The sequence below is a fragment of the Crocuta crocuta genome, unplaced genomic scaffold, assembly GCF_008692635.1.
Source record: "Crocuta crocuta isolate KB4526 unplaced genomic scaffold, BGI_CrCroc_1.0 scaffold170, whole genome shotgun sequence".
Taxonomy (NCBI): domain Eukaryota; kingdom Metazoa; phylum Chordata; class Mammalia; order Carnivora; family Hyaenidae; genus Crocuta; species Crocuta crocuta.
In genome coordinates, this window is record NW_027527853.1 from 4,035,043 (window position 1) to 4,049,309 (window position 14,267).

General features: G+C 43.1%; 1 protein-coding gene across 8 annotated transcripts in view; it reads left to right on the plus strand.

Annotated features, from left to right (window-relative positions):
* SORBS1 (sorbin and SH3 domain containing 1) overlaps nt 1–14,267 on the plus strand; it is a 202,868-nt gene that overhangs the window by 142,153 nt on the left and 46,448 nt on the right. For 4 of the 8 annotated variants that reach the window (XM_077779562.1, XM_077779552.1, XM_077779588.1 and 1 more), the window contains one exon: nt 12,101–12,150. In XM_077779562.1, coding sequence (XP_077635688.1) covers nt 12,101–12,150 — 50 coding nt within the window. Of the gene's footprint in view, nt 1–3,336; nt 3,421–7,475; nt 7,542–8,126; nt 8,229–12,100; nt 12,151–14,267 lie in introns of all 8 variants that reach the window. The other 4 variants (XM_077779539.1, XM_077779544.1, XM_077779570.1 and 1 more) reach the window with 2 other exon arrangements.

The following is a 14,267-nucleotide window of genomic DNA, read 5'->3' on the forward strand; positions in this document are numbered from 1 at the left end:
AATGTGTTTTCCCCCCTAATTTGAGGTACTCCTGTCTGTATAAGCTTGCCAATTTCAATAACAACCTCACAGGCACCTCTACCCTCTGTCTGCAGGAAGGGTGGCGGTAGATTGTAGAGGCCGTCTAAGAGGTTGTCTTGTCCCAGGTGTGAAGCTAGACCATCCCAGGCCGAAGAAACACTGTGCTGCCTTCAGAATCCCACACGGTAGATTTAGAGCCTTATGGCCTCTTCAGCCATTTGGCCAACTCCTGTGACATTCTTCATAACTCCTCAGCTCCTCTCATCATGGTCTGAATCTGTTGTCTTTTCTTCCAGCCTTGGGATTGGAGATCTATGGGCAGGCCCTGCTTTGTCAGAAGTGGCCTTTACTGGCTTTGTCCTTTTAACTTCCCTCCAAAGTCCCTTACAGAACTTCAGCTCAATTCAACAAATATCCATAGAGTAACTTTTATGTGCCAAGCCCTGGGTTAGAGGTTGGGATCTATATTGGGAAGGACAGGCATTAAAATAGTAATTACAGACACGATATATATTTGGATGTATAAAACAAGGGGATTGACCCAACTTGGTTTCTTCCCAGTATACGGTCAATTTGAGTTTCTTCCTGGCTTTTCAAGTTTGTCACTTACCCCTATTTTAGCTTAGTATCCTCTGCAAATGTAGAGCGTCTACCTCCTTCTCAGGAATATGAGAAGGGGATGTTCTGTACTATAAAGAGCACTGGACCTAGGAGCTGGAAGATCTGAGTTCAAATTCTGAATCTGCCCTAAGGTATCTTAGGTCACGTCATTTAACTTTTCGGAACCTCAGTGTTTTCCTCTGTAAAACGGGAAGTATTATTCGGCCTGCCAACATTACTGATGCACTGAGTATTGAAGTGAGTACTGAGTGGTGTTCCATACTCCCTGAAGCATCCAATGAGAGGATGAAGTGTGGTCATGTATGAAAGAACTATGAACATTACTAAGTGCTATGGAAATGAATGTACCACATTCAGATAGTTTGATTAAAAATTGAATTAAGTCTCTGGCTCCTGTCCAAGAAGCAAAACCATCCTTGAGGAGAATCAGGCATTTTTCTGGCAGGTCCTCTGCCTTTTCCAAGGATTTTGCCGAGCTGGGAAAACAGCCCCCGGCAGCAGGGAAGTCAGCCTGGTGTTGTGGAACCTGCCCCACCTGCCAGGACAGAGCTCACACTCTCCATCCCAAAGGACACTTTCTATTTGTCCAGTCCACAGTTGGATCTACAGCTGAGTTACAGATGACAAAATCAAACGCAGATGTCCATGCTGTGTGGCATTCCCTCTTTAGCCCCCTCTCCGGGCACCTGCTCTGGGCCCAGGCAGCTGACGTGCCTCCCAATTCAGCTTTCAGCGTCCCGTTAGCCTCCACAGTAACAACACTCCGCAGGCAGCCTCCGGCTGTAAGATGGGTTCATTCTTTCAGGACTGAGCACCAGAACATTCAGGCCATTTCCTGAAAGAGCTGGTACGTTTTATTTAAAATAACAACAAAAACCCAACCTATTCTCAGGGAGCAGTTTATAAATAGCATTTAAAAATAATAAACATGACATAGGTTTCATGCAACCCCATCCTGTAAGGATCTAGGGTGTCCCAGGGTCCGAACTGTCCCTCCTGAATAGTCGTGTCCTTACAGATCTTGTGCCTCGTTTCACCGAATACATAAAGAATCCGTTTGGAATCCATTATTTTACATCATTTCACAATCCAGTGAGAAGGAGCACACCTTCTCCTTCGGGATTTAAGCCCTAAGTCCCTAAAGCCAGTCGGAGGAGGTTTTAATCTGAGCACATGAGGACAGGCTCTATTTCGGTAGATATTTCCCTATGATTCCAACTTACTGGCATTCAACGAATTTCAGTCAAAGAAAAGTTCTCTGCCTTACCTTCCTCTGTTTGAAGCAAAACTAGAAATCTTGGTAAAAGTTCTTCTAAGGATTTTAGAAGAAGGGACTGGTGAAGGTCGCCAAGTTTACAGCCATTTCTACAAACTGCAAAAGGCCTGGTAACAGAATGTTAAGAAAAACGTGTTTGGAGAGGCTACTCTGAAAGCAATGGCTTGCAGTTTCCTTTGTGCGTTGTTGCCCCGAGGGAGTGAAGTTTATTCTATCTTGTTTTCAGTCTCCGTGCAAAATGTATATTTTATGTTTCCTATTATTGTCCGAAAATCAGCATATCTCTATCATTTAGTGACTGCCGAGCGTTTTTCTGAAACATCTACATACATGAGTTTAATGAATGAAGCCATGAGCCTCTGATACTTTTGTCTGACGTGAACATACACCTTCAGTTTATCAAGGGGAGACCTTATTTGCTTGCCAGGCATTCATTTGCCAACTAATTATTTCCAGAAACACAGGTTATGCCACAGAGTGAGGTACTAAAACTTTATAAATATCTGACTCCATATGGAATCCCATGGAATCAAATTATCAGTCTATGTGAACTTGCCTCTTAGAGTTATATAAGGTTGAGATATCTAACTTATATTTGTAACATAACCCAGAAGTTTTTTTCCCCCCTGCTCTGTTGTCTGTCTCGTTCAGCTTTTCCCTCACTTTATTTTTCCCAGTTCTTTAACATTTATTTGTGAAATCACGAAGTATATTCTGTCTGTATTCATCTTCCATGGATGCTCGTTTAAAATGTTTTTACACTTGTGTCTTCTGTTTTTACTTATATCATCTTTCACTTTACTGTGTATGGGACATGATTTCTCACCTGCTCATGTGCCATTAAAGATGCAGTATTAACAAGTTGGCTTTTATGAAGTGTTGGTATTTGTATTTCTTTTGAAAACCTTAAGGCAGCTTTGCAAATAAGTACTAAAACTATATACTAGCCAAATAAAAATTATTTGCTCTACTCGTCTGGCATAGATGATTAAATGTTTGGTGTGCTCACCAGGTTATTTGCTCCTAACTAACAGCTCTTTGTAAAGAGGAAATAAGGGGTTTCTCTTCCCCCATGATACAGTTATTGAGGAATATGTTCATATTCTGATCTGTTATGGAGGGCAGCAGGATGGTGTAAAATTCTCCATCCGTATTCCATTTGCCGTCTGCCTTAGGGCTGAGAATGATTCACTCACTGCTCTCTACCTCCATTTCTCTGTTTTTATAAACCCATCCTCTCCCACCTGTTTTAACTCCTTGTTTTTGCTGATGTCCGTAAAAATGGCTGATTGCCACTGTTGAATACAGTTGCTATAGATACCTGGAAGCCACTGCATCTCTACTGGCCTGTTCCTATGTAATCTTTGCATAATGTTATCCTTCTCTCTCTTCCATTTCCCTATCACCAACCCCTATAGAGTCGGGATATAAGCCCAGAAGAGATAGATTTAAAGAATGAACCTTGGTATAAATTCTTTTCGGAATTGGAGTTTGGGAAACCGGTAAGTTTAATAGCTTCAGTGGTTATAGACACCTTTTTAAATAATGCTGTTGATGCATTTTTGCTGCTAAACAATCAGATCTATCTGTAAGGAATGCAGGAAGCAGGAAACAGCCCTTACAGTTGTTAATAGCGGGATTGTCTATTTTCACTACAACCTGTAAGCTTTTGCCAAGAAAGGACAGTGAGCTCTGGAATTATTTCTTGCCAGAAAAATCACAGAGAAACATGACTAAATCATTGCTTAGGACCTCCCACCTCTAGCAACAAATATCACACACCATGTGGACAGCAGTATTTCAGCTGTATTTCAGCCACTGGTTCAATTACTTAACCAAAGTCTTTATGGCAAACTGAAGACAAGCAAGAAAATGCATTACACACTGGGAAGACTAGCATTGTCACTGCTTTAAAAAAAAAAAAAAATTAAGTGCATATGCAAGGGAAGTACCATAAAGGGCCTTTATATGTAGATGTGATCCACAAATGCATCCCTGTTATAGATGACTCAGGGCATGATCTATGAGTTAGAGTACTGTTTCCCAAAACTTGAAATGGGAGTTAACCCTTTCAAATGTGCTAGAGTTCCTAATGTTTTACAGTTTTCCTGTGATGTCTCTGAGTTGGCCTTGGTGCAAACTGATTTTTGGCACCGACAGGAGGGTTTTCTTAGCCCTGCACCCAGAAGGGTATCAAACAGAAGGGAGAATTGAGTTCATTTACCCACCCACTGGAGATGGCTAGAAACTGACCCTACACCTCCAGTTACTTTAAAGTCTTAGTACTGCTGCAAAAAGAATTTACGGGTGGAGGAATTAAGTGTATAAAAATAAAACATTTTGTTAGATGGCTGTATGAAACTTTAAACATTGAAGCCAGCGTTGGAATCCCTGGGGCTTGGAATGATAGTTTTATTTGCAGACAGGAATTTATAGTTCAATAAAATGTTGAATTCCATGGTGTATATTTTTTCATTAAGATGAAACCAAAGACAGATACACCGGGTGCTGTGGAATTGCTAATTTGACTCAGCAGTGCTGAGCTTTGTCGGAAAGTTAAGGCATCTTCTGAGTTAGGAGCACCTGACTTAAAAACATCCTGCTGATGGGAACAACGTTTCCCTTCCACCCTGTCCCAAACGCCTCACAGCCGCTAAGCTGTCCTGGATGAACACCACCACCTAGTGGCCAGTGTAGAGGGCTGCGTCTAACCTGAAATCTGCACCTTCTCCCCCGAGCTGTGGTGCACACTTAATTTCTCCTTTCTCTCCATTTTTCCTTTGCTGTTCACCATTCAAACTTCACTAAAGTCCACCTCAGGCAACCTTCCCCACACTCAAATATTTAACAGTATCTTAACCCTTTTCTTTTTCTTAAAACTTGTTCAAATATCTCACACATAAAGCTACTTCTGAGTCATGTGGTTCTCTCCCCCTCTACCAAAAGGGAAAAAAAGCCAATGATTGGTAGATGTATTAATAACGCCATACTTTCTCAGGGTAAGCAAAAGCTATTAGCTTTAAATTCTGTGTAATAAAGAGTCCATGACATTGACTCTGGAAGTCCCTCTCAGAATTCACAAATTGCTAGCCAATTTTCGTTTGCCGAACAACTAAATTAGTTTTATCTGAAATATTAATTTTTAGGGAAAGGTATGAAACAATTTTTATCATGTGATTGGTTTGTCTTACTGAATCTGTCATTGCAAATTATTCTTTTGTTAGCAAAGGGCAATATTTCTTTCAGTCCCAGCATACATTAAATAGGTTCTGTAAATAGCTTGGTAGATTAACAGTGTTTCTGCTGGCGAGTGTGGTCTGAGAACCACACAACCAATCCAAATAAACGTGGAGAACACAGTCCATTTGTGTAGTGAGACCTTCCTAGAATTTGTATTGCTACTCTTGTTCTGGCTGCCTTGTACTTATTTAAGGACTTAGTGATCCTTTTCCAAAATGTCATTGCCTCTAAAGCCGTGATGTTCCTTGCACAGACCTTAGATAGTCCTTCGTAAATGGGACTTTTTGAGTGGGGTTTTTTAAGTAATGAAAGATAATACTGTTGAGGACTTGCCAAAGTAACTTAATGCCCATATCTTGAGGAGCAGTTTTGAGATGAATGGTTCCTTATGGTCTAGAAAGAAGCACCTGAAGGGTAGGCTTGTCATCCAGTGGAACCAACTGGATGACTGGCTCTTGCTCCCAGTTTGGGAAGAAGGTGTTGTCGGAAGAAACTTTTTCTTCACTTCAGTCCTACCTTAATCGCTGTAGGCTATAATAAGAGCTATAAATAAAAGTGGTGTAAATCATGGAAGTTGTTTTGGCAGGTTTTTCAGTCATTCAGAAGCAGAATGAAATTAAAACTCTTACCAAAGAATATGAATCATCATTTCTATTTATTTATTTATTTATTCATTTATTTATTTTATTCCACACCAACTCTGGACCCACTTCCCCTGAGTGAAAAGCCTGCCAGAACTTGGACACTAGACAGATCCCGAACTCCTTTCTTCCTCAACTCTTACATTTAAACCCCGCCCACCCAGGTGTGCTGAAATCTTAACAGGATGCTGGCTGTAGTACCTTTTAGCTCTGATACATTGTTGTAAAATATCAAATAATTCAAGACGCAGGGCACCCTTTTGGGAAGGCTTTTAGAACCAATTTAATTTATAAAGTACTGCCTTATATTTTGCAGTAAAGAAAGAAATGACTAGGTATCCTAAGTGACTTTAAAAAGCCCACTTCTCCAGGTGAGCAGTGCAAGTGTTTTAAGTGCTTTAAGATGAATGGTAATTTTTAATAGCACTTACCTTACACATTGCAGAGTACACATACACAGAGATCGTATTACTGACCCATTAACCGTCAGTGATGAAAGCACCTTGGGTTCAGATTACTTTTCATTTGCAGGTTCATTACGAAGAGTCTGGAGGTTAGTTTTTTTCTTTTCCCCACTCTAATTTCTGCAGAAATCAATGTGATTTCTAGAAGTAAGCTCAAGGCAAAATGTCACAATGTAAACCAATTTAAATGCTTCCACATAGTTATAATGATATTTGCACAAAATTCCAGGAGATCCTAATGATCTCCTCTGTTTAAGAGTCATTGTAGAAGACATTTCAGGTCTAAAAAGGCAAAACAAGGTGTCCTTCGTGGGGGAGAGGTTCCAGAGTTGTAAGTGGCTCATAACTTCCAGATGTCCTACCCTCTGAACCCCTCCATCATTAAACTTACAGTTCTCTTGGCAGAGTTCTGTTTTAGGAATGCAACTCTAATTCTAACTTGAAGAGTTAAAGGAGAAAATGAAAATAACTTTACAGTCTGCTGTTCAAATTCAAGTTATGAACTGTTCTGTAAGGCAGATGGAAGGCATGGCTGTACCACCAGCAATGTTATCAAAGTCTAGTTAAGCTGTAAAAGGAGATTTTAAGTGTTGTCCAGTGGAATTGTCTAGTTACACAGTGCATTATTGAACACCCATTTTGTACATGGATTTCATTGCCACAAACCACAGAAAGCACATTTGGTTCAATTTACCCTCCCTTGGCCAGATCTCCAAATTCACACGCTTATTAAGATATAATGAATTCTACTGTGGAGAAGACTGCTTCAAAAATGTACAATCTCCGTGTCCAGCTTAGTTTGAAAACAACAGTGAGGATGTATGTCAGCTGTATTTCAATTTACCAAAAAAAAAAAAAAGCATGGTGAGGAATCTCCAGAGTTTTGATTTTTGTTCAACTTGGTGTTAATGCTTTTTTTTCCTTTTTTTTTTTTTTTTTATGTTTTCAATGTTTAGAATCCAACAATGATTTACTCTTGAGATGTAGACCTAGAAAGAAACTTCCCAGTTAATGTTTCTAGCTCGTAACTCCTGCAGAACCCTTCCCTGGGCGCCCTCTCGGGAGGCAGAGTGCCTGCTCCCTGTGTTTTGAGTTCACTTCTCTGTGTTGATACAGTTCTCCTAGTGTGCCCCTCTTCGTTTGAGCCGGTCTCCATGTTTGTCTTTATGTCTTTATGCTCATTTCTTCATTTCCTCCTCTGCTTCCCGTCAGCCTCCCAAAAAGATATGGGATTATACTCCTGGAGACTGCTCTATCCTTCCTAGAGAGGATAGAAAGGTAATTCCGCTGTGCCTCCTCTGTGGGCTGTGTGTGTGTGTTCTCTAGCCTGGTTAGTGTGAGTGTGTTGTGGGGTTTTTGGTTGTTTTTATCATTATTATTATTATTATTATTATTTTCTCAAATCACTTTTTTTTTTAACTTGATAACTATTTTTTCTGGCTTGGTGATAAACTGTTTACAAAGTCTGTAAGACTTCTACTAATATTTAGAGGTTTATAAAGCAATACCGTGTTCTCCTGACATAGTCATCCTATTTGTCACAATCACTATACTCTGAAAAGAGAAAAAAAATAGGTCTTTCGCAAAAGGTAGGTTTTTGTGGTATTTGTAGTTCTCTCTAGTGAGTAGAATAGCCTTTCGAAGCTCTGATGACTTGAGGATTTATATTTTTCTCTGCCTAATGTTGCATTCTGTTTTCACATCTGCACCTGATTTCTAGTGAGCGCTTGTGTTCAGTCATGCCACCTTTGCCTTATTAGAGTATAGCACTAAACCAGCTCATTTTTCAAACTTAACCTTCCATTCTCTCTGCCTTTCCTCTAAACTAAAACGTGCTTTCCCATCTTTTCTTTCTCAAACCAGACTAATCTAGAAAAAGATCTCAGCCTCTGCCCAGCAGAGTTAGAGGCAGATTTAGAAAACACGGAGACGCTTAACAAAGCACCCGGGGCAAACTTGTCACAGGTATTTCCTAGTTTTTCTCACACTGTCTATTCCTCTCCCAGCTCAGTTCTGTTTTCTCCTCTGCTCTCTGGTTTCGATACATGCAAGGTGGTGAATGGTAATGCTGCTTCTTTTTAAGCTGCATGGCTTTCTGACTCCTGTTTTCTTCTCCCACCAATCTAAGTTTTGGCTGGATTTGTTTTGAGCTTGGCATCTTCCTTAAAGGACACTTTTCAAATACACAAAGGGTGGCTGGTGATTTAAATGACCCCACCTCCTTAACATTCTCTTTCTGTGCTCTCAGAAGGTGACCCTTTCCTTCCCTTGCCTCCATATTCCTTCTCCAAATTTTCAGGGAGCCAATTTTGGGGGTACTTTCCTTGTTTTTTTTGCAGCCCTGGGAGATGCCAACCTCAGAGATCTTTTTCAAAAACACAGTGGCGGTGATTTGAGTGCCTTTTACGTGCCTGGCACTGTCAGAGCAGTCGTATTTGTCATTTGAAAGGTTAGAAAGTTCTCCGTGAAGAAATGCACTCCAGAGGCCAGACAGCCTGGCCACAAACAAGCATCTGAAACTCAACCTGCATTGATATTTTTAAAGAGGGCTGTGTCAAAATGTGGTTTATTAAAGGATATGTCAGAGAGAGAGAGAGTCCAAGGTAAACAGGTTTACAAGGGGAAGAAAAATACCAACTCTTTGGACAACCACCCCCAGGGCTCCCTGACAAAACAACAAAGACCCCTACAAGGAAAGGGTATCTTTACAGAAAATAAAGAAGGAATGCAGCCACTGCTGGAGAGGCTAGAAAGGTCCACAGACTGTGGCAGGAAAAGTGGAAAACTCTGCGAGTCATGTTCTGTTGAAGCAGAACTGAGACAAGGAGGGTCTTGAGTGACTTGGGTGATGCAGTCTTGTGAGTGCCAGACCCTAAGCCAGGGAAGGAATAAGGAACCCAGGGGACTGTGGCAGCAGCCAAGGCAGGCTGAAATAAAGTCAGAAGCTGAAGAACTGCAAGCAGATTGGGGGAGTCAGGGTTCCAGAATCCAGAATCACGAAAGGATGAGGGCACCCAGGCCTCTCTTCAGAACATGGGGGAGGCACGGAGATGAGCCACAGCACACACAATCAAGGCAGATAGGCCGTCAAGCAGGTAAAAGGGGTGTGGAGTTTCCAGCCAGGGTGGAGACTGGAACCAGTCATAGCCTCTATGGGATTGAAGGTCTAAGCTAGTTTGAGAGTGAGAACTGGCCTTGGGCATATCCCAGAGTGCTCTGGGGCAGGACGGGAGTGTAGAGATGCCGGGTCTTAAAACAGATCAGGGGTCCCTTTTCAAAAGAGTATAATGAGAGCAGTTCTATAACACATGCAGGGAGGAAAGGCAGCTGGAGAATTACTGAACTCATTGAGGCCTCCCTGAGGTTAGAGACAGCTTCCAGTACCTGGACCCCTACCCAGGCAAGGTGGGCACAGAGAACTTAGCCTTCAGAAACATGACAGTTTAGTCACACTCATAAATAAGGCTCTCCGACAATACACAGCAGTGCCTGCAAAGAGCTAAAATAACACTGTGGGCTCTGGGTGCCAGGAGAAAGAGTAATCTTGTGGGGGAGTAGGGAAGACTTGTCTGAGGAGTTAGCCAGGACCTTAAAGGGTGGATGCAACATAGGTACATGGTAGAAATAGGGGGCATCCATGTGAGGCATGGTCAAGAGCACAGAAGTGAACACATTTAGCATGTGTGCAGGGAATAAAGTAGAGAATTCAGCTATAATGGAAAATTTGGAGTGGTAGTAGTGGAAGGTAGGTGTGGGGAAAAGGGTTGACCCTGGATTATAGAGACTCAGAAAATATGGCCAGATAGATTTGTCTATAGGCCGATGCTGTGATTCTGGAATTGTTTTAGGAAAGTCTGTGTCCTCACTCTAGAGAGGTGAAGTTGAAGGGAGAACCCCCGGTTGGAGGTGCAGAAGGCAAGGAAGCTACTGCAGTGGTCCCGGCACGGACGGGGAGGGCCCCCACTCCAGCGCCACCATGAAGGGAGGCAAGGGCTGGACGTGACAGCCCTCACAGAGGAGGTTGCAACAGGACATTTTAACTGGTGTGAAGAACAAAGAATTGGGGGATGGATGGGGACAGAGGCAACTCTAGGTTTTTGGCCAGAAAGATGAGGACCTTCGTATGTCACATAAGAATGATGGGGAGAAAATCAGCTCAGTGGTAAGGCGGAGTTCATTTTAGGTCATTTATTTTTGAAGCTTTGGTTGGGTGTCACGTAGGGAATATCCAGTAGACAGCTGGAAATCTAAGACTAGATGTCCTAAGAGAGGCAGGGGCTTATAAAGTTAGTTGGGGCCACCTGAAGAGAGTGATGGGTGAAGCCCTGGGAGCAGATGAAAGATTGAAGGAGACTCATGTGGACGGAAAGGATGAGCGAGCAACAGCTACCCACTGGGATGTTGGATGATACGGAGCAGAAGGAGAGAGTTAGAGGGTGAGCAGTTCAGAGATGTTGAAGGAAGTACAACTACCCAGTGCTCCAGATAGATCCCCAAAAGAAGACTCTGAGGAAAGGTCAATAGATTTGATAACTTGGAGGTTTCTAAAAAAAAACCTTGGGAAGTTGCTGGTTGAGTAGTTGTTGGGAGCCAGAGTGGAGAAGAATCTGGGGGTCCCCCAAGGGTACAGCACTAGTTGAAAACATGCGATTGTGGAAAAGACATTCCCAGAGGGCTCCACAAGGTGATGCAAAAGTTTTTCCAAGATGGAGACCAGGGCATCATCGTCAAAGTGGATGAAGGCCAGGGCAGGACAGGTGCCAAGGTGGGAGGGCTGGGAGGGTGAATGTGGAGGTGAGAGTGGCGCCTTCTCAGGAATGAGGGCGCTCGGCTGCGGTGGGGGAGGGCAGCGTCCTTGTCCTGGGGCAGAAGTGTTCTCCCAAGTGAAAAGAGCCAGCAGGTGAGGGTGGGTGTTCGGCAGGCAGAGGACCAGGCAGGTGAGCCCTGCTGAAGGCTGCTTCCTGCCCAGTCCTCTCCTCCCTCTCGGTGGCTTTTTTCTTTCTCCTGATATTTCTCTCCTTCTTCCCAGTATCTCCCCCCTTCCAGATAGGGTATTTTCCTTGAAATAATCGTCATTAGGGATAGGAGTATCTTTAAAAGTTAACTGTTTCATTGATTTATTCACTGTCACATTCTTTTTAAAAAATATATTGAGCCCTTTGCCTTTTTTTCTCCAAGACAACAGAAACCCTCAACTACATAATTATGTTGCCTTTTCTCTGCGTGTGGCTCTTGGTGGTTTTCTGTCTATTGGGTAGTGGCCTGTAATTTTATAAAATGCTCCCTCACTCAGACTGAAGCAACCATTCATAGGTTTTATGAAACTGCATTTCTCCCCCATTTCCACATTCTAAACCTGCAGGGGTAGACAAATGATCTAAATACAGTGTGGTCTTTTCAAATGGATTTTTGTACTTTCTGTACTTAAGATGTCTGGTGACCCTCTCTCTGGATGTGGCATCAGGTGCATGAAGGCGTCTCTCTCTGGTGGGCTTGGCCAGGGGCTCTGAGGGCTGGGGATCAGCCGGTGAAGGCAGTGTTGTCCATATCACTAATGCATGTTGGCCAAATGGTGGGCTATCCGCCTTGTGGATCTATATTTAAGCATAAGCCAGGGGGCCATCTTCCACTGCACCCAGAGAGCAAGAGTGCCTACTGGCCCAGAAATCCTCCAGCACCTAGACCTTTCTGGCCAAGCTCCCCATCTCCCAAAGGTCCTTGGTTGGCTACATCAGGAAGGGAAAGGGGCTGTTCTTTTTCCCCCTTGGCTTGGAGCATATGAGGCAAAATAAATGATCTACGTTCTTTTTTTTTTTTTTTTTTTGTGACATTTACAGAGCTCGACGGTCAGCCCCACTCCAGACATTTCTTCAGAGCTTCCTGGATAGTAAGTTGCCACCACTTACATGGTTTACTGTATTAATGTCAGAAATGGGAAGAGGCTATATTTTGGACCCAAGTGTTTTATTTCTATCAGCCTAGTGGCTTTGGTGATAAGTAGCAATTTGATTATGTTCTTCAAATTATTTGTCTGTTTTCTCATCCTCTTCCAAATTAATTTTGTGATGATTCATAGTTACTTTTCATAAGCTTTTCCCTATATGGCCATCTTTACCTTTAGGATGTGAGTCTGTCTGAATTTGGAATTAAAGTTCACTCATTTGCTGGTTGTTGGATGGGGTGTGTGACTGAGATGGGCCTCCCTGGCTATAAGGGGGAGGTGGGGGTGGAGATGGGTCCTCAGGCAGCACCTCTCACAACGGAGCCAAGAGGGGGCTAACTTGAGACATGTGGATTTATTTCCTCATACCAATCCAGATTCTGCCTGGATGATGTGTGCACACTCTGCTCACTTCACAGAGTAGCTGCCAGCCTCCTCTCCGCCTCCCCAGACTTTCCTGAGCCCTGTGCCAGATTACTTGCCACACGGCTGACACGTTCCAGCACCATCCCTGTCCCCTGCCCCTCACCTATGCGGCACATACCAAGTGCTGAGCTGGTACAAATCGGCCCGGAGCCTCCCCAGTCTCATGTCAGTGTCTCTTAGGGCACTTCTTCTGTTGTTGAATACCTGAATCACACTCTTGTGTTCTTATACATGTTGATAAATTATGAGTTCCCCGAGAGCAAGGGCCGCACATCTCCATCGTACCTGGGGCACCCCGGGGATTTGGGAGCTTCTTGTGGTGGGAGCTACTTCTCGTTTCCATGGTATCCGTATCTCATTCTTTGAAATATGATGAGAAAAGGCACAACTGGTACTTGTTCCATGGGCATTGGGTGAACCCCACAGTGAGCAACATTCACCTCTTCAGATAGAAGCCGGGCTTGATCTGAATGCTGAGTTCATGGAATTTTTTGGCACATGTTGTGGTCACTTGGGAATGAATGTCCTACCTCCCTTGCCAAAGAAGGCATCCTGCAAGAGTAGTTTCATTTGAAAGTCAATTAGCCAGGATTAGGGTATTTCAGTGGAAAATTGGAAAAAAATTTAATTCTTTTAGTATAGTAACCAAGTCTCCGGCTGGATCTGTTCATTTTTTTTCCTATAAGTCTATGTGTTAATGATTATGATTAATTTACCCCGGAGCATAAGATATTGAGAACATGCATTAGGACAGCAGCTAAAAGGGAAGTTACCTGCCTTCTTGGAAAAGTCCAGGCATAAAGTCTCTCACACCTACTATGGATTTGGTCATCAGACCAGCAATGTGATAGACGTCTAAGTTCAGATACGGTGTTGGGACCCCCTTTCCTGAGCTCCCTCCACTCTGGGCACTGAGGCTCACTGTCATTAAGCAGCTAGTTGGGCTGTACCTTCAGCTGTAAGGATGACAAGTCCCAGGCCATCTACATCCCCAGAGATGTTCTTTTGGGGAGATGTTCTTTCAGAGGTGATGTCCACCAATTGACCTTAGGCTACTTGCAGATAAAGGGCTTCTCTGAGGCCACAGCTCCCTGCAAACTCTCCTTGTTCCCTGAGGCCACCTTTTTGTCCCTTTGACAGTCTTGACACAGCCCAGTGATTGCTGGGCCGATTGCTTCAGTTCTCTCCCCGCCCATACTGTTTTCAGGATTGCCGGGTATTAACCCTTTTGCCTGGACTCCCCTTGAAACCCCTTTTCCTTTCCCCATCTCCCCAGAGTGTACGGCGCAGAAAAGGCTGCTTCTGATGGCTGGCTGAGTAAATTAGTCAGTGTGCCTTAGTTAATGGGTGAAATTCTTACTGGATCTGAGGCACAATGCTTAGTGTTAAAATAAGAGCATAAGATACAGTCTCTTAGTGGGTTTGGGGGCAAAACACACACCCAAAAAGATGTTGATAAATGAAAAGGTGAAGTGACAAATGAATGAAGGAGATTAAAGGATTAAAAGTATTCAGGTTTGGGCTCCCCTGGGGTACAATCAATCAATATAATAAGTTAATAAAAAAAATAATAAGATAAATCATAAGTAAAAGCTTTCAGAAGAAAAAGCAGTGCCCATAGGCTGTCAAAGTTAGGA